This window comes from Mustelus asterias, chromosome 1 (assembly GCF_964213995.1).
Source record: "Mustelus asterias chromosome 1, sMusAst1.hap1.1, whole genome shotgun sequence".
NCBI classification, from domain to species: domain Eukaryota; kingdom Metazoa; phylum Chordata; class Chondrichthyes; order Carcharhiniformes; family Triakidae; genus Mustelus; species Mustelus asterias.
Genome location: NC_135801.1, coordinates 19,346,468 through 19,365,071, shown reverse-complemented (window position 1 = coordinate 19,365,071; position 18,604 = coordinate 19,346,468). Strand labels below are relative to the sequence as shown.

The following is an 18,604-nucleotide window of genomic DNA, read 5'->3' as shown; positions in this document are numbered from 1 at the left end:
GTTCTGTATTTCTATTCATACCATAAAATCGATCAGAAGACTAAATCCAGTAATCAATACAGCCCACCCTCCCCATCAAGTTTCTGTTTAACCTCCTGGCTTACCACTGGAGCCAAATTATGCCATTGCGTTCTCTCCCTTCAGAATGGAATAAAGCCTACAGATGCTGTCCCTATGTCAGTACCTTGCGAGGAATACTAAGTATGCTTAGCTCTGTTTGCTTCATTTATGCAAAGACTTCATTTTAAGATATTTCTGCCTGTGCAATTACATTTAAATGCCAAGCTTTTAAAGCTAACTCAGCCACATTTTAAACTCAGCAGGCATGCTGGGATTAGCTAGAAAAATTGTCTGCATTCTTTGAAATTACAATGCAAGCAGAAGCCAAAACAAAGTTTTTCTTAAACAGCATCTGCAAGTTGTTTATGCAGCTAGGGACAGCATGTACCGAGGAATTCCATAACACAGATAACTAATCACATATAGTGTCGTTTTTAGCCCCCTGTATTCAATTATGGGTCAAGTCTGTTCTCGAGACCTATTTAGTATGTTTTGAATCCTTTGACCAGTACAAGACTGGCTTTTTTCAGTATCTCTATATCTCTCTCTCCAGTTTTTTCACTTTCTGTAATGTTTTCATTTTAAATTCTGCTCAATAAAAGATATGCAACGTATCAGTGCTGTCTCCGTCTATTCAGAGGAATGAATGGACCCCACAGCCTGATTAAGCAGATAGTATGAACAATACTGTGACACTGTTGTAAAGTACTTTCAGTCATTTGCATTCTTTTGGTATTTGCAGCTTTATGAAGCTTTTCTTTTCCTCAAAGATCTTGGCGCTGTAATCTTACTTCATGCAGAAAATGGTGACTTAATTGCAGAGGTGAGTGGCTGTTTTTGAATTCATTTGCTTATGCCTGGCATTATGGCTCCTTGACTTGGGTTCCTTGCAGTCCAGTGGGACAGATATCTCCAGCCATCACAGAGTGAAAACTCTCTTTACCAATCACAGACTTTACCCAAAACTTCACAGCAAAAATTCTCAGGGCGAAAATCCACAGGACATGCAGGGCTGGGTGGGGAGGAGTGCTGGGAGGTCCGAAGCAGGGAGGGTGGTGTGATCCAAGACATACAGGCAATGTGGCTTTACATAAATGTTAATGGCGGATGTCTGCACCTTGTCTTCATGCCTAGCCCACAAGTTGCAGTGCAGAGGGAGATGATACAGGCTTCATCTCCTGGAAAAATTTTGATTAGGCCTTAGCAGCCCCTTTTATAAGGGTGTAATGTTCAAATAATCTTTATTCAAATAAACTTTCCCCTGTTTCGTCAAGGTCCAGGCCACAATGGCCAGATTTATAGGATGGCAGAGTTTTCTTGCCGATGCAGTCTGCCCTGTAGCCATTTAAACACTCCAGCAAGAGTTAATTGGCTGAAGACAAGAGGAAGTGCTGCCTCAGTGGTCCGCCAGCCGATCAGATTGGCTCATAGCTCCTTGGTCACTGCAGCGCCATAAGCTGCAGTGGACAGGACTGGGATTGCAAACACTCACAATGATATAAACCCCGGGATTCCAGGATCAGGTGAGTTTTGGAGGTCTCAGGGTGGGGAGGGGAGGTGAAGTTCGGGGGTGCAGGCAGAATAGGAGTGGGTGCCCGATGGAGATGTCCCACCTTCCCTCCCTGGCCTGAACATGGTTACTCTATTTGGGCTTCCCCCACTGGCCCTAAACGCCTCCCACCAGCTTGAAAAAGGGTGGAAAATGCCCCTTAAGTGGTTGATAATTGGCCACTTCAGGGCCTGAATTGGGGTGGGGTGGGGGTGGTGGTGGTGGGAGAGCGGCTGGCCTGGGTCCCAACCCAGAGAGGTTGGGGTGGATGGGAGTCTGGAGGGAAAGCCATCCGAGAAATGTGATGGTCACACCCGCCTACGTTGACCCTGGTGGAGGTACATAAAATTCCTGCCAATATTGCTGGACCGCCCAGTAGTCCTGTTTTGCACCCAATACACTTGGTCACAGATGGCAAACCCCATCCACCGATATTCTGGGCATCTGTGAGCTCAAAGAGCTGGTGCTGGGAGATGCCAACCCTTATCTACACCCTTTACCGTTGTAAGAGATTGGAGTCTCAGCCAAAACAGCAAAACCTGTTGAGTATAATCACCTTCAGAATCACCTAATATCTCGTTGCTAAAATGTGGCGATGCCGGTGTTGGACTGGGCTGGGCACAGTAAGAAGTCTCACAACACCAGGTTAAAGTCCAACAGGTTTATTTGGAATCACGAGCTTTCAGAACACTGCTCCTTCATCAGGTGATGATGATGTTGTGAGACTTCTTATTGTGCCTTATCATTGCTAAAAGGCTAATGTTATGATCTCGGTGGAGGCCAGTATTAAAAGAATGAAGCCACAAGGTAAACTGTTAAAACCAAAGAATTTTACTACATAAAAATTGAAGAATATGAATACTAATAACTGCACGCTACCTTAAATAGTTACATTAAAAATATTTAAAGTTTCACAGTTACTTATACTCTAAACTGAACTTCTTAACTCAAATTTCCTTCCACATCCATTTGACTTCCACCTCAAAAACTCCAGTCAGGTAGTTATCAGGAATTGGAAGATTACGCACTTGGTCTGAGTAGTGTTTCAAAGATTTAAATTTTATTTTATTAGTCACAAGTAGGCTTACATTAACACAGCAATGAAGTTACTGTGAAATTTCCCTTGCATGTAGGTTGAGATTTTTTGGGCCTTCCACTTACCCCTGGCAAGGTTTGCACTTCATATCTCCTCTAACTATCCCACACTTATAGACCCCCAGTTCAACACGGGTGTTGCCAACGACTGGAGTATAGCCACCTCTGTTCAGAAATTTCCTGGTTCTAATGTAACTTTAACTCTGGAGTCCTGGGCGCTCTCTCTCTCTCGCTCTTCTCAGTTTGGCTCTCCCAGAAGTTCAACTCACTGTTAATAGAGCCCTTTGCTTATCAAGGGTTTTAAACCTTTTCAGCCAGCGCAAAGAATTTCAGTTGAATTCTGCTGAAAGAGTTGCTCCCCATAGCCAGCTTGCTTTAAATTAAACTGCTAGAAAGATTTGTTCCCTGCAATAAACTACTTAAGAACATAGAACATAGAACAGTACAGCACAGAACAGGCCCTTCGGTCCACGATGTTGTGCCGAGCTTTGTCTGAAACCCAGATCAAGCTATTTCCTCCCTCTCATCCCGAAGTACTCCATGTGCCTATCCAATAGCTTCTTAAATGTTCCTAAAGTTTCTGACTCCACTATCCCTGCAGGCAGTCCATTCCACACCCCAACCACTCTCTGAGTAAAAAACCTACCTCAGACATCCTTCCTATATCTCCCACCATGAATCCTATAGTTATGCCCCCTAGTTACCGCTCCATTCACCCGAGGAAATAGTCTTTGAACGTTCACTCTATCTATCCCCCTCATCATCTTATAAACCTCTATCAAGTCTCCTCTCAACCTCCTCCGCTCCAAAGAGAAAAGCCCAAATTCCCTCAACCTTTCCTCATAAGACTTAACCTCCAAACCAGGCAGCATCCTGGTAAATCTCCTTTGCACTCTTTCCAGTGTCTCCACATCCTCCTTGTAGTGAGGTGACCAGAACTGCACACAATATTCCAAATGTGGTCTCACCAAGGTCCTGTACAGTTGCAGCATAAAAGGTCCTGTACAGTTGCAGCATACTTATTTACCTTTTGCTTTTCTATTTGTCTATCTCCCAGGCAGCTTGGTCACTTGATCAGATCCTGGAAGAAGCTTTTTTTTTGCAAGAAATCATCTTCCAGAGAAACCTAGTTCTTAAAGGAACTATCACCCCAACATAAAATATATATTCTCCCCCTCCACCCACCCTGTCCCCGTCCCCCATCCACCCCCGTCCCCCCAAAGCAAATAGGTCATCAAATTAATAACATATACTGAAGTGACAGTGCTGGGGAATAAGAAACAGAAAACTCTTTACATTCTAAAGATTATATATCGTCACTGAAATAAGACAAACAGAATATATTGTACTTTGAATACTGTAGCATTTTATATATAAATGATAAACTTACTTTATGCTTTATATAAGGAGCTTTGTATTCATTAAAAAGTGTTTGGCAAATGTTGTTTTAATAGAAAGAGACACAATCTAATGGTAAGATTACAATTGCACTAAAAGCAAAGGACCCAGATTTGACTTGATATATAAAGCTGCACAGACAGGGAATGCTGCAAAGACTCAGCAGGTCAGGCAGCATCTGTGGAAAGAGAAATATAGGCTTAACTTTTCAGCTCAATGGAAAGACCAATGGCCGAGTGACTGGATAAGAATGGCTCCTGTTTGACTCTGATTGGTCAAGACTTTGCCGTGGAAATGCACCAGGGAACTATTGTTCCCCCAAGGCTTTGTCTAATTCAAAAAAGGCATGGTGCCTGGACAAAAGGCAAGGTGTTTCTTTTATCTGCAATGCACGTGTCCCTGAGTATGAATATATGGAACTTCTAGCAAGTGTAAGTGAGCTGCATTGTGAGCCTAACTGATTGTCTTAAATTTGTTGTGGGCAAATGTTGGCAACTTAACTATGAGGTGATTTGCGCAGTGCAACCTACACCTCTATACAATACAGATGCAGCTCTATAAAAATCATGCCAGTTTACATGAAGACCAGTGCCTTCCTGGTAACAAATTGAACATATGCAGGGCTTGGTTAACAATGAATATAGAGGTGATTCATGACTCCTCCAGCCTGTAACCACTCTGTCCAGGGGGTTTTTGGAGGTAAGGCACAATGGAATGTGCACAATTCTTCAGCATTTCACTATAATCATTGATTTACCCACCATGATGGTAGTTCAGAGTAGTTACACCTTTCATACTTTGTCAGTGCACATATTCAAACTATTTTCAAGAGCATTTTGAAGTTGAATATTTCCATTTGCAACCCTTGGTGCAGCATCACTAATTTAAAATTTAATGAATTTCTTAGCTTTTTTTTGTCCATACTAAGTCACACAAGCAAACCCGACCTGAAGGTGGGATGATACAACATAACTCTTCCTCTCTCTTGTCCGTATCTTCACACCCATCCTGTTTTGTTTACCTTTTGGGGAACAGTGCGGCAAGTGGTGGAAGGACATCTGAGCTGAGCCCATTGAAACATGTTGAACACTCCCTCTGTGGCCAACAAGTCCTGGCATTGGACTCAAACCCGGAGCGGTAGGGGCGCTTTCGCTGTACCGCAAGGCCTCCATAAACAGCATAGCTGCACGCTTGAAGTAGTGTTTTCCATAGGAATAATACATTTAATTTGGCAGAGTGGCTTCTTGAAAAGCTTTAACAAATGAAATAATGTAACGAATGTCTTTTATTTCCAGGAGCAAAAGAGGATTTTGAAAATGGGAATAACAGGACCTGAAGGTCATGCATTGAGCAGGCCTGAAGAGGTAACATTGTCATTTTGTCTGCCTTCTACACGCATGTACACATGTATAGGGAATGATTAAGAATAGTTGCTGGCTACACTGTTACCGCATAACCCATTATTTACCACCACATTGACACTCTGCTGCGGAGAGGATGGACTAGCCAATCACCATTCTCCTTCATCAGAGCTACCAGTCGCCATTAACCAGGAGACTTGAAGTGAGGCAAATGCGATGAAATGCTTTTGGTGCCGCTTTGACATCTTGGGAATAAAAATAGCTGGTCACAACGTGGTAGCTGGATCAGTTGTGAATTTTAAACCTGACATGGATAGATTTTGATTTACCAAATGCAGTAAGAAGAAATCAAAAGAGTAAAATGCTGGAAAATCTCAGCGGGTCTGGCAGCATCTGTAAGGAGAGAAAAGAGCTGACGTTTTGAGTCCAGATGACTCTGGTCAGTAAGAAGGCAGTTAAGAAGAAAGATGGCGACGTGGGGTTAAGTCAAAGAGTAGCCATGATCTCACCGAATGGTGGAACCGACAGGCAAAGCCAAATGGCCTCTTCCTGCTCCTAACAGAGTTTTGAAAAGTTAGTGAAATTAACTGCGATTTGGTTTTGTTTGTCTCTCTCCTCTACAATAGCAGTGATGGATCACTGGATAGATATAAAAAGTGTGAATTCCGAATGACTTTCATTCCTTCCCCCTTTGGCCTTGGGATAGTGCCATTGATTGTTGTGACATTGCCTTGGCTCCAGCTGGGCTCATATAACTTAGTGCAGATCAAGGCACCTAATCTCGAACACCCCTGACCTGTGCAGCTGATCATCACAGCAGGTAGTCCACAATCAAATTGTTGGATTTCTTCATCTTAAATGGCCACAGTAATCAGGAGTGTATAAGATATAGGAACAGATTTAGGCCATTCGGTCCATCGAGTCCGCTCTGCCATTCAATCATGGCTGATAGGATTCTCATCCCCATTCTCCTGCCTTCTCCCCGTAACCCTTGATCTCCTTATTGATAAAGAACCTATCTATTGCTGTCTTATAAATACTCAATGACCTGCAGAACACAGCATACTGGCACATATCAGTACTTACTAGATACGCTATAGTTGCACCAGAAGATGTTTTATGTTGTGAATGAGCTTGACTCCAGGTCGTTACATGCATGTTGGCTGTAAACTGATGCTTTGTTGCATTTCTATGCCTGAAGCAAGTAGGTCCTGGGTGCCTACCCTGTAACTGGATGCTATTAGCCTGAAATTTTTATCCATCTGGTGCATGTTTCTGGCCGCGATTAGCCGCGGAATCTGATTGCACGCTGACTGGCCAATCAATGAGCAGCCAGCATGAAATGGCTGTTAGGAAATCCTCACCGCTGCCAGGGAGGGCTAGAAGGAGGTGGGTGCCAAGTGGAGGGAGGGTGCAGGCTGGTGCTCCTAAAATGCCCAGTCAGGGGAACAGCCGATGTGGAACTGTCGTAGGGAGCTGCAGACCTGTGAAAAATAAATAACAATGGAAAAACGCTGCCAAGAGTGACTGTGCAGCACATTCAAACACAAAGCTCAGTCCCCAGATATCTTTTCAAATTTTGTTTCAGCCCTGACATTTGATCCTCCCCTGGGCAGCAAAAACGCAAAGGGCGTTTTGCCACTTGCCTGCCTGTCAAAAAATAAAGGTCGACTGGTCACGTAAAACTGAGGTCAGTTGGCCCCTGAATGGGCTAAATTGCCTGCTTGATTGGTGGGCATGCTTCCGACTTTCACAAGTGCACAATGATGTCAGGACGCGCGCTCAATGTCTTTTGTCGCTATTCCCATGTGGGCGCGTGCCCATCCGAGCAACATAGAATTCTGCCCATTGTGCCACGTCAAGAGTGTGCAATATTCTGTCTCTTAAAGTAAAGTAAGTTAAAAAGTAAAGTTTATTTATTAGTGTCACAAGTAGGCTTAAATTAACACTGTAATGAAGTTACTGTGAAAATCCCCTAGTCGCCACACTCCTGAGCCTGTTTGGGTACACTGAGGGAGAATTTAGCACGGCCAATTCATGTAACCTGCACATCTTTCGGACTGTGGGAGGAAACTGGAGCACCCGGAGGAAACCCACACAGACGCAGGGAGAACATGCAAACTCCACACAGACAGTAAGCTGGGAATCAAACCCAGGTCCCTGGCGCTGTGAGGCAGCAGTGTTAACCATTGTGCCACTGTGCCGCCCCCTTAGTTATGCAAGCATATGCTATTGTGCCTTGATGACCATGTTTAAACTTTAGCTGCATTAATTGGGGCGATCTCCCCTTACTGATGTACTTCTCAATCTTGACATTCTGATTTAAGATTCATCCAGCAATAACTTAAGAGTGCTTCAAAAAAAAGTCCTTTTCAAACTATATAACAAAACTCAATCAGGACAGAGCAGAAAATCTGGGCACAAAAATCGGCACAAGTTGCCTGGGGTTTTAGGGGCAAGAGGTCATACACTTCTGTTTTATTTCACTCTCAATTTTGTGAGAGTTTGCACTGTGAAAATGAGTCAGCTAATACATAATTTGGGCATTCATGTGATGGTACATGGCACTAATTCATCCAGTCTTTCGATCAAGATATTTTTGCTGCAGTACTTGATGTTTTTTGAGTATATTTGATGTCAAATAGGCTGATATTTTGTATAACATCTGAATGGGGCAGCACAGTGGCACAGTGGTTAGCACTGCTGCCTCACAGCGCCAGGGAACCGGGTTCGATTCCCGGCTTGGGTCACTGACTGTGTGGAATTTGCACATTCTCCCTCTGTCTGTGCAGGTTAGGTGAATTGGCCATGCTAAATTCTCCCTCAATGTGCCCAAACAGGTGCTGGAGTGTGGTGACTTAGAGATTTTCACAGTAACTTCATTGCAGTGTGAATGTAAGCCAACTTGTGACTCATAAATAAACTTAACTGTTTTACACCACAGCAAGAGCAAAGTTGACAGAACATAGTGTTGCCTGATGCATGTTAATGCATATTAGGCTAAACTTAGCTTGCAATAATTCATTTGTTTTAGATGGAGTGGTCTTTTAAAAAGCATTTAGACGGTTACATGGGTAAGATGGGTATAGAGGGATATGGGCCAAACGCGGGCAATTGGGACTAGCTTAGTGGTTTAAAAAAAAGGGCGGCATGGACAAGTTGGGCCGAAGGGCCTGTTTCCATGCTGTAAACCTCTATGACTCTAAGTAATATTTATGCTGTACATTTGCCTCACAATTCCTGGTGTGTGTCTTTTTTTTTTGAAAGCTGGAGGCTGAGGCAGTTTATCGTGCTATCACTATCGCCAGTCGGATCAACTGTCCCCTATACATCACCAAGGTGATGAGTAAGAGTGCAGCGGATGTGATTGCTCAAGCCAGGAGAAAAGGTAAAAGATGCATGTCGTCCAAATCCTGTCTTCAGAAAAACTTGTATGGCACTACCTCGTGTGAAAGCAGCACCCAGGCACCATTTTAACCCCGTCCATTCCATTCCTGCTGATAGGGTGAAGATTCGGGCTTAGCTTTCCGTGAATATCAGAAAAATGATACAGGAGCTGAGAATATTCAGACATGCTCAGCAAGAATGGATATAAACATTCTTAACATTAGTAGAGACTCGTGGAACTATTTTTGCAATGACGCTATCCTTATTAGCAGATGGCTCTACTCCACATCTGTTGTATACTGGCCGCTCAATGGTTTGTCAGTTCTGTTCACATTTGGGGCGGCACGGTGGCGCAGTGGTTAGCACTGCTGACTCAGTGCCAGGGACCCGGGTTCGATTCCAGCCTTGAGCCACTCTCTATGTGGAGTTTGCACATTCTCCCGTGTCTGCGTGGGTTTCCTCCGGGCGCTCCGGTTTCCTCCCACACTCCAAAGATGTGCGGGTTAGGTTGATTGGTGATACTAAATTGCCCCTTAATGTCAGCGGGACTAGCTAGGGTAACTACATGGGGTTATGGGGATAGGGCTTGGGTGGAATTGCTCTCGGTGCAGGCTTGATGGGCCGAATGGCCTCCCTTTGCACTGTAGGGATTCTGTTATGTTGATTGAGGCAGATTGAGAGGATAGGATAAAGTTTGGTGTTGTCTTTATCCATCAGCATGCATATGTATTAATATTCTCTCACTCTAGGGTTTGTATAGAGCGAGTCAGGCATGTAGGACTGTAGAACAATTTCTAATTGGGTAGAAAGAAACCTCAACCAAAACCAGGAAGACAACATTTTCATACAATATAATATTCCCTAGGGGACGGAGGTCGGACGGAGGGGTGGGTGGTGGATGGACAATTGATTCGAGACAGATTTTCCAGCTTTCTGAAGGTGCTGGGGTTTAACTGAAATCTTTGGGATGTTGCCCAGGTCACCACTCTTCTGTTATGGGTGTCTAATCAATGATTGTCAGCAGCATTTATGGCAGCACTGAGCCCACACGACTGAAACCCAGTCTTCCTCTTACTCAGAATCTGCATTGGTAGGATCCATAAGTTGGTGATTAGGAATTGAGGAGTGAGAATGGTGGCTGAGTGTCATCCTTCTTAGCTTTGGAGCATTCAGGCCAATTATAATTTTAATATTTAGTTTCAATTAATGCACTTATCACTCATTCCCTTCATCCTTCTGTGCTTGTGTTCTTCCCCATATACTGGCCTTTATGGTCAGGTCACATTGTTGAACAGACTGTGTGCACGTTGGTGTGAGCATATGTGTGCGCGTCTGTGCATGCATCATGTGCATATGTGTTTGTACATGTGTACAAGTCTACATGTGTGTGCGTATACATGTGTGTGGATGCACGTGCGTGTGAATGGTTGTGTATGTGCGCATGTATGTGTCTGCATGGGTGTGTGTGCATGGGTGCATGTGCCCGTGTGGGTGCATATGTGTGACATTTGGGTGTGTGTCCGCGTGGTGTGTGTGTGTACATGTGTGTTGTACATCATACATGTGCGTGTGTGTTGTGTGTGTGTGTGCATCGTGTGTGTGTCCAAGGAATCTCAGCAGGTGGGAGGTTTTAATTTACAGAACAGAAGATTCAAAAGAGGAAAAGAAATCAGACATTTTTACTATATTGTGTATTTCCAATATTGTTAAACATTCAGACAGAAACAAGTAAAGAATCATTTTTAAGGCAAAGTTTTTTTTAAGGCTTTTACTTTTACAAGAATAAAACCTAAGAACGGCATTTGACAGAAAATAGTCTTGGAGGAGCCCCAATGCCAGATTCTGTATGTTCCTTTATTAACAGGAGCTGTAGTTTTTGGAGAGCCAATCACTGCAAGCCTTGGGACAGATGGAACACATTATTGGAGCAAAAACTGGGCTAAGGCTGCGGCTTTTGTGGCATCACCACCACTGAGTCCTGACCCCACAACACCCGACCACCTGAACTCACTACTAGCCTGGTAGGAGAGTTACCTCAGTTTAACCCTTGTACATGACAAACCCAAGGCACTTGGCCTTAAAGAGCAATTTCCTTTTGATTTCTCACTTTTACCGTGTGTAGTGAAAACACTGAATTTAGATGCAGTTTTGGTTTGTTAAGGGCTGGTAATTTTACTCGCAAGTATTGGTTTAAATTCTGAAATATTCCGCGAAGAAGCTTCGATGTTTAGTCAGGGAAATTATCACAGCACCATCCTTCACAGATTTTTCCCTCCACTCTCTCTGGCTTGGCACTTGAGCACCGGACAACATCCTGGTACCTGGTTAAGGTGGCGATTGTGCATGCACCTGCCTAAACATTGAGTGTGAGGAGGCAAACGGGGCATCACCATTGAGCCTCACCCATCCTCTTCGACATCCGCACATGAATACTTTCAAGTGGGAATGTCTGGATAGCAGTCTAGAACTGGAACTCTGGCTGATTCTTATCCTCCTACTCCCTTCCCCACGACTCCTGAGCTACTGAAGTCAAGTAAAGCACATCTACCACCTTTTAGGCTACTTTAGCACTGGGATCTTCCTGATTGGTATGGTTTTGTACCACCGCCAATTAGAAAGTAATTTGTCTAATGAATTGCCCATGTATTCAGGGAACCTATTGAGACAATTCTCCTTTAACTTTGGAAAAGTTGCATAGTAACAAGATCTATATTATTACAAGAAGTTACTATCAGGTCTGACGATAATAAGATTAATGTCAAAGAAACCCATTGCAATGATAATACCATGATGTGGAGGTGCCGGCGTTGGACTGGGGTGGGCACAGCAAGAAGTCTCACAACACCAGGTTATAGTTCCAACAGGTTTATTTGGAATCATGAGCTTTTGGAGCGCTGCTCCTTCATTGGGTTAGTGACCCTCCCACTCACCTGATGAAGGAGCAGCACTCCGAAAGCTCATGATTCCAAATAAACTTGTTGGACTTTAACCTGGTGTTGTGAGACTACTTACTGTGATAATACCAGTTTAATTAGCGCACTTAAAATATAATTACTTCTGGTATTAAAGCCACACGGGTCTCAATGCATCAGTACAATATATGTATCATTACAATGTCCCTTTAATCGATACAAATGATTTGTTAAGCAACTGTCTCAGTATATTTCTGAACTGTTTTGCCTTGTTGACTCATGCTGGCTTTTAATAGTTCTTAAGAGTGATTAGCATTGAGAAAACTGTTGATAAGCTTTTAGAGAATTTTAACTAAAATAAAAATGGTAGTGATAATTTATGAAAAAAAACACGTTGTTGCTCTGGAACTTCTAGCCAGTGAACTAAATAGAGAAGAGGCGATATTTGCTACCGTACTGCTTTAGGAACAACTAATTTGATGTGATTTTACGCCCTCTAGTGGAGATCTGCAGGTGACAGGAAGCGCCCACAGTACATTTACTACTGCTCAGAAAGCCATTGGCAAAGATAACTTCTGCTTAATCCCCGAAGGCACCAACGGCATTGAAGAGAGAATGAGTGTTATCTGGGAGAAGGCTGTGGTAAGTTGAGGATTTCAGTATGAAGTGCAGAAGGCAGCAGGGAACACAAGCGTGTAAGCTGTTTGTCTTCATCTTCTGGGGTGATAAACTCAAAAGCCAGATAGGTTAGACAGGGACTGACTCTACCTTTTCGCTGGGTTCTCTATAAATGGGGACATGACTCCGTGATGGAGGGAATTGGCGAGGAGAGATATGAACATATATGTTTAGTACATTTAAGCAAAAATGATGAGTCCACAGATTATTTTTGTGAGAAGTTACACAGCTCTAGTGTGAAATTATGGATAGACTACCATTTCCTTACATGATGTGGAGATGCCGGCATTGGACTGGGGTAGACGCAGTAAGAAGTCTGACAACACCAGGTTAAAGTCTAACAGGTTTATTTGGAATCATGAGCTTTTGGAGCGCTGCTCCTTCATCAGGTGAGTGGAGAGATGGGTTTCACAAACACGACATATATAAAATTGCATTCCAATCATTATCTTGCAATTATGTCTTTGTCTATATAGGCTATGTTTGTGAAACCTACCTCTCCACTCACCTGATGAAGAAGCAGCACTCCGAAAGCTCGTGATTCCAAATAAACCTGTTGGATTCCCATTCAGGGGAGAAAGAGGAAATTAGTGAATGAGTTGCACTCTGTTGCAGCATCGGCATTGCCAGGGAACAGACCCTGTGTGCTTCACCTTTCAGCTTTGCAATGTCTGATAAAATGCTTACTTCCGCTGGTGGGATCATGGTTAGCAATATCCAGCTGATATTGGGGAGACAATGGCCTAGTGGTATTATTCCTGGACTATTAATCCAGAAATGCAGCTAATGTTCTGGGGACCCAGCTTTGAATCCCACCATGGCAGATGGTGGAATTTAAATTCAATAAAAAATATCTGGAATTAAGAATCTACTGATGACCATTGTGGATTGTCGGAAAAACCCATCTGGTTCACTAATTGGTCCCCATTACCTGGTCTGGTTTATATGTGACTCCAGAGCCACAGCAATATGGTTGACTCTCAACTGCCTTCTGAAATGGCCTAGCAAGCCACTCAGTTCAAGGGCAACTAGGGATGGGCAATAAATGCTGGTCCAGCCAGCGGCGCCCATGTCCCACGTATGAATAAAAGAAAAGTGAGTGGAGAGTGCACAATGCTGTTCTCTGCCATTTTTATATTCCATTATTCCCACAAAGTTGTCAGATGAACACAACTGAGACAAATTGTCCTGAAAGATACCAAAGTCACGAATAACGTCACCTCAAGAATATATCCCAGTGAGTTAAGACCATGGATATTGTGGTTAGCCAGTTACAGTGTGCATGTGGTATTGAACAAGCTGCCAGAGGTAGTAATAGAGGCAGGTACAATTTTGTCTTTTAAAAAGCATTTAGACAGTTACATGGATAAGATGGGTATAGAGGGATATGGGCCAAACGTGGGCAATTGGGACAAGCTTAGTGATGAAAAAAGGGCGGCATGGACAAGTTGGGCCGAAGGGCCTGTTTCCATGCTGCAAACCTCTATGACTCTACGATGTGGATAGGGAAGAGGGTTGGTTAATAACAAGTTTATTTTGGTTGTTCTATTTGGTTTGATTATTACCTCACTGAAACATCTTTCCTTTGTCAGCCTGTGTGTTTATTCTAACTTTGACAAAGTTGCGTTGCATCCGGGTGCTCGGTGCCTGCTCAGCAATTATTGTAAATTGAAACTTGAACTATTGTTATTGAAAGGCCACAGGTAAAATGGATGAGAATCAATTTGTTGCCGTCACCAGCACCAACGCTGCCAAAATCTTTAACCTGTATCCACGGAAAGGTCGGATAGCTGTCGGATCGGATGCTGACCTCGTCATCTGGGACCCAGACACAGTTAAAACAATCTCTGCCAAAATACATCGTTCGGTGAGAAAACTCTTATTCTCGGGGACTTGAGAGTGCATTAAAAATCTTTCATTGTGTGGTGACCCACTGTAACTGCATGTTGTACGCCTGGACACACCCCTACTGCGCCTGACCCGAGACTCCTCCCTTTCCACCTGATCGAGGTATAAAGGTAACGGTTCCTCCCCTCTACCTCAGTCTGGACCAGGCTAGCTACAAGGATGTGTTCTAGTTCTTTGTGATTAAAAGCCTGTTTTATTTCACACTCGCTATAGTCCTCGTGAATTGATGGTGCATCTCATTGGTCCATTTCTGCTGTTGCTTTAGAGATAGTTGATTTCAAATGGTTTGGAAAGATTTAACAGGAATATTGCATTCGCAAATTCGCATTTATCAGCAGCGAGACATTAGGGTTTTGTACAGTTGGGTTCTGATGAATCCTTTGCTAAGAAATGCGCTTAACAAGAATTTAAGTTGAATCGACATTTCTGTAATGTGCAAATTGTAATGTCACCTGGCAAGTCTCTGCACTGGAATTTATCAGGCAATTAAATTGAACCAAGTGTTGGGACGGCACGGTGGCACAATGGTTAGCACTGCTGCCTCAGAGCACCAGAGACCCGGGTTCGATTTCAGGCTTGGGTCACTGTCTGTGTGGAGTTTGAACATTTTCCCCGTGTCTGCATGGGTTTCCTCCGGGTGCTCCGGTTTCCTCTCACAGTCCAAAGATGTGTGGGTTCAGTGGATTGGCCATGCTAAATTGCCCTGTGGTGTCAGGGGGTTAGCAGGGTAAATAAGTGGGGTTATGGAGATAGAGCCTGGGAAGAATTGTGATCGGTGCAGACTCGATAGGCCAAATGGCTTCTTTCTGCATTGCAGGGATTCTATGAAAATGAACACGTAACAAGCATGAGAGTGAGTAACTTCTGGATCTTCAGAATACTTAAATAAGACTCCGTTGTCATTAACATACAATAGAAGGGAAGGGGATGTGATGCCTTGGAATTATATCTCCTAGATGTGGTAATGTGGCCTCTTGAAGTGACAATCCTATGTGGGCCACGTGATCAGGCCTGACCCTATAGAACGGAGGTTCAGGAAGCCGGGTGAATCGGGAATGAGGGCCTGAGTCCTGGGACTGGGAGGACCTCAGTTGGAGTCAGGGAGGGAAAGAGAGTAGACCTGTGCATATGTTCTATCAGATCCTAAAGGCGGGACTTTCCGAACGCGTTCACCCGAACACCGGAAATTCCCGCCTGAAGTCAACAGACCAGAAGGACGTGGAGGCTTTAGAGAGAGTGCAGAGGAGGTTTACCAGGATGTTGCCTGGTATGGAAGGGCTTAGTTATGAGGAGAGATTGGGTAAACTGGGGTTGTTCTCACTGGAAAGTCGGAGGATGAGGGGTGACCTAATAGAGGTGTATAAAATTATGAAAGGCATAGATAGGGTGAACGGTGGGAAGCTTTTTCCCAGGTCGGTGGTGACGTTCACGAGGGGTCATAGGTTCAAGGTGAGGGGGGGAGGTTTAACACGGATATCAGAAGGACGTATTTTACACAGAGGGTGGTGGGGGCCTGGAATGCGCTGCCGGGCAAGGTGGTGGAGGCGGACACACTGGGAACGTTTAAGACTTATCTAGACAGCCATATGAACGGAGTGGGAATGGAGGGATACAAAAGAATGGTCTAGTTTGGACCAGGGAGCGGCGCAGGCTTGGAGGCCAAAGGGCCTGTTCCTGTGCTGTATTGTTCTTTGTTCTTTGACCTTTGCATGGTCCTGTCCTGCCTGCTACAGTTCCCGTGGCGCATGGGATGGAAATATTCCACCCTTAGTGTGTAAATAGTTATTATAGTTTAATAAACCTTCCTTGTTGTTGGAGCCACATTATTCAATCATAGAATCCCTACAGTACAGAAGGAGGCCATTCGGCCCATCGAGTCTGTACCCACCACAATCCCACCCAGACCCTATTCCCATGACCTCACACATTTACTTTGCTAATCCCCCTGACACTAGTGTCGATTTATCATGGCCAATCAACCTAACCCGCACATTTTTGGACTGTGGGAGGAAACCGGAGCACCCCGAAGAAACCCACGCAGACACAGAGAGAATGTGCAAACTCCACACAGACAGTGACCCAAGGCCAGAATCGAACCTGGGTCCCTGGCGCTGTGAGGCTGCAGTGCTAACCACTGTGCCACTGTGTCTCCGATCTTTTACACTGGACATGAAAATTCAGGGGTTTGATGTAATCTTCACTTCAATCAGGGATGTCTTCATCTGCACCTGACTGTGTCTTGCATTGTTTTTTGCATTCTTTACCAAAGCTTGAAACTGAATTTTTGTCGGTATACTTTGCACATCTAATGCAGTACAAAATGGCTATCATCTCTGTAATTTGTTAAAAAAAGAAATTATGAGTTGAACATCATTCCAATTATGATGCTGTTGATGATTTACATCCACGCAGGCTGTGGAATATAATATCTTTGAGGGAATGGAGTGCCGTGGTGCTCCGATAGTGGTCATCAGTCAGGGGAATATTGTTCTGGAAGATGGGAATCTGTACGTCAGTCAGGGAACAGGCCGGTTTATTCCTCGTAAGCCGTATCCTGAATATATATATCAACGTATCAAGATTCGGAACAAGGTGAGTAACTGTGTTTATGTGTGTAGGAGGATGGAGAGGGGGCAATTTCATTGAGGGTGACTGATACTCGTGACTTCAACTGCAATATGACCACGATTGATGTAAATTATATTCCATAAAGAGAAGCTCCTTCGGTATCTTAATTAGATCAGTCTATCACTCGGTTCAATTGCAGTTTGCATTTCAAGAGCTATGAAGGCAGGGCAGGGATTTGGAATTAAAATCTGATCAGCCATTATCTAACTGAATGGCGGACAGGCGCAAGAGGCTGAATAGCTGACCCCTGTTTCAGGGTTCCTCTCAGTAAATTAAATTTGGCTTTGCTCACCGTCACTGTTACTCATTGAGAATGTCAAATGGTCAGAAAATCATATGCCACATGCTGCCCCGAGCCCGGATCTGCACTGCCTGATGGTGATGTTCTTCAGTGAAAATACAAAGTTCAAAGTTACCCTTACTGAGCACAGCATGGACACTCAGATGGACACTGCCCACCCATGTCCATGACCACCCGAAGGCTTTAATGGCCTCTGAGCCCTCCCTGGTGTGTGGCTATCAGGCCTGGTCTCTGCTGTTGGAGACCAGTAATGAATCTCGCCGAGCTCATGTCGCAGCCAATGGTCGGAAGATCCCAGGAGCTGGGAGAATCCAGTGTCAAACGGGTTAAACTTATTTAAATGCTACTTTAAATATTCTAATCAGCCTCTCGCCCTTTCTGGGTGTAATCTGGCTTGCACTAGTAGAAAGGGACGGGGACGATTGCAAACGGTTTGGCGCCGGATGCGAAACCGGGATCGGCATGATCTGCGCCAGGCACGGCAAGGCTGGAAAATCACTCCCGATAAGTTTGAAATGTTGAAGTGATACATTTTAGGAGGAATACAAGCTAAATGATACAACTTTAAAGGGTGTGCAGGAACATTTTAACTCTTAAACTTTCCTGGCAGTGTTTTGTCCAGTTTACAAGAGCTAACAAGTGCAGGTTGCTGATCATCCATTTAAACGTTTGAGGAATTTTACCATACTTTTACAGTAACCTGCTGTTAAATTAGGAAATTACTAATAGTTCTAGATTGAACTTTATGTGCAGAATGAGTTGCCTGGTGGAATTCCTGCATTCCTTTAACATTGCTCCAGTTTGTATTACTTCTCCTCAACCATTTGAGGTACAACTTCACATTCCGAACTTACCTTAGAAATTCTTAGCGCGTTTTGAAAACGTTCTTCATGCAATCAAACCAAGCATTAATAATGAGAAACAATGCGAAATTATTGCTCACCAACCGAAAGACTTGATATTGTAAGATATGCTACTAATCCTTTACTGTCTTTCTCTGGTTGAATGTATCTCTTCATCGATCACCTCTTCCAAGTCGATGGGACTGCACGGGGTGAGTCGAGGGATGTACGATGGCCCTGTGTATGAACTTCCAGTCACTCCTAAATACGTCACCCCAGCTCCTTCAACCAAAACATCTCCAACAAAACCACAGCACCCACCGGTGCGAAATCTGCACCAATCTGGATTTAGCCTATCAGGTGAGATATCGAAGATGAGCGCAGGAACAAACCATGCATGTACATGTGCTTAAGGAAAGAAGGATGTGCTGTAGGGGAGGAGGGTTGAGTGATGGTGGTTAAGCCAGTTTGGCAGAGACATTACA

At 44.0% G+C, this 18,604-nt stretch overlaps 1 protein-coding gene across 2 annotated transcripts in view; it reads left to right on the top strand.

Annotated features, from left to right (window-relative positions):
• LOC144507644 (dihydropyrimidinase-related protein 1-like) overlaps positions 1-18,604 on the top strand; it is a 71,712-nt gene that overhangs the window by 50,611 nt on the left and 2,497 nt on the right. For both annotated transcript variants that reach the window (XM_078236066.1, XM_078235240.1), the window contains exons 6-13: positions 803-883; positions 5,398-5,466; positions 8,731-8,851; positions 10,715-10,871; positions 12,263-12,404; positions 14,137-14,307; positions 16,761-16,940; positions 18,314-18,479. In XM_078236066.1, coding sequence (XP_078092192.1) covers positions 803-883; positions 5,398-5,466; positions 8,731-8,851; positions 10,715-10,871; positions 12,263-12,404; positions 14,137-14,307; positions 16,761-16,940; positions 18,314-18,479 — 1,087 coding nt within the window. The remainder of the gene's footprint in view (positions 1-802; positions 884-5,397; positions 5,467-8,730; positions 8,852-10,714; positions 10,872-12,262; positions 12,405-14,136; positions 14,308-16,760; positions 16,941-18,313; positions 18,480-18,604) is intronic.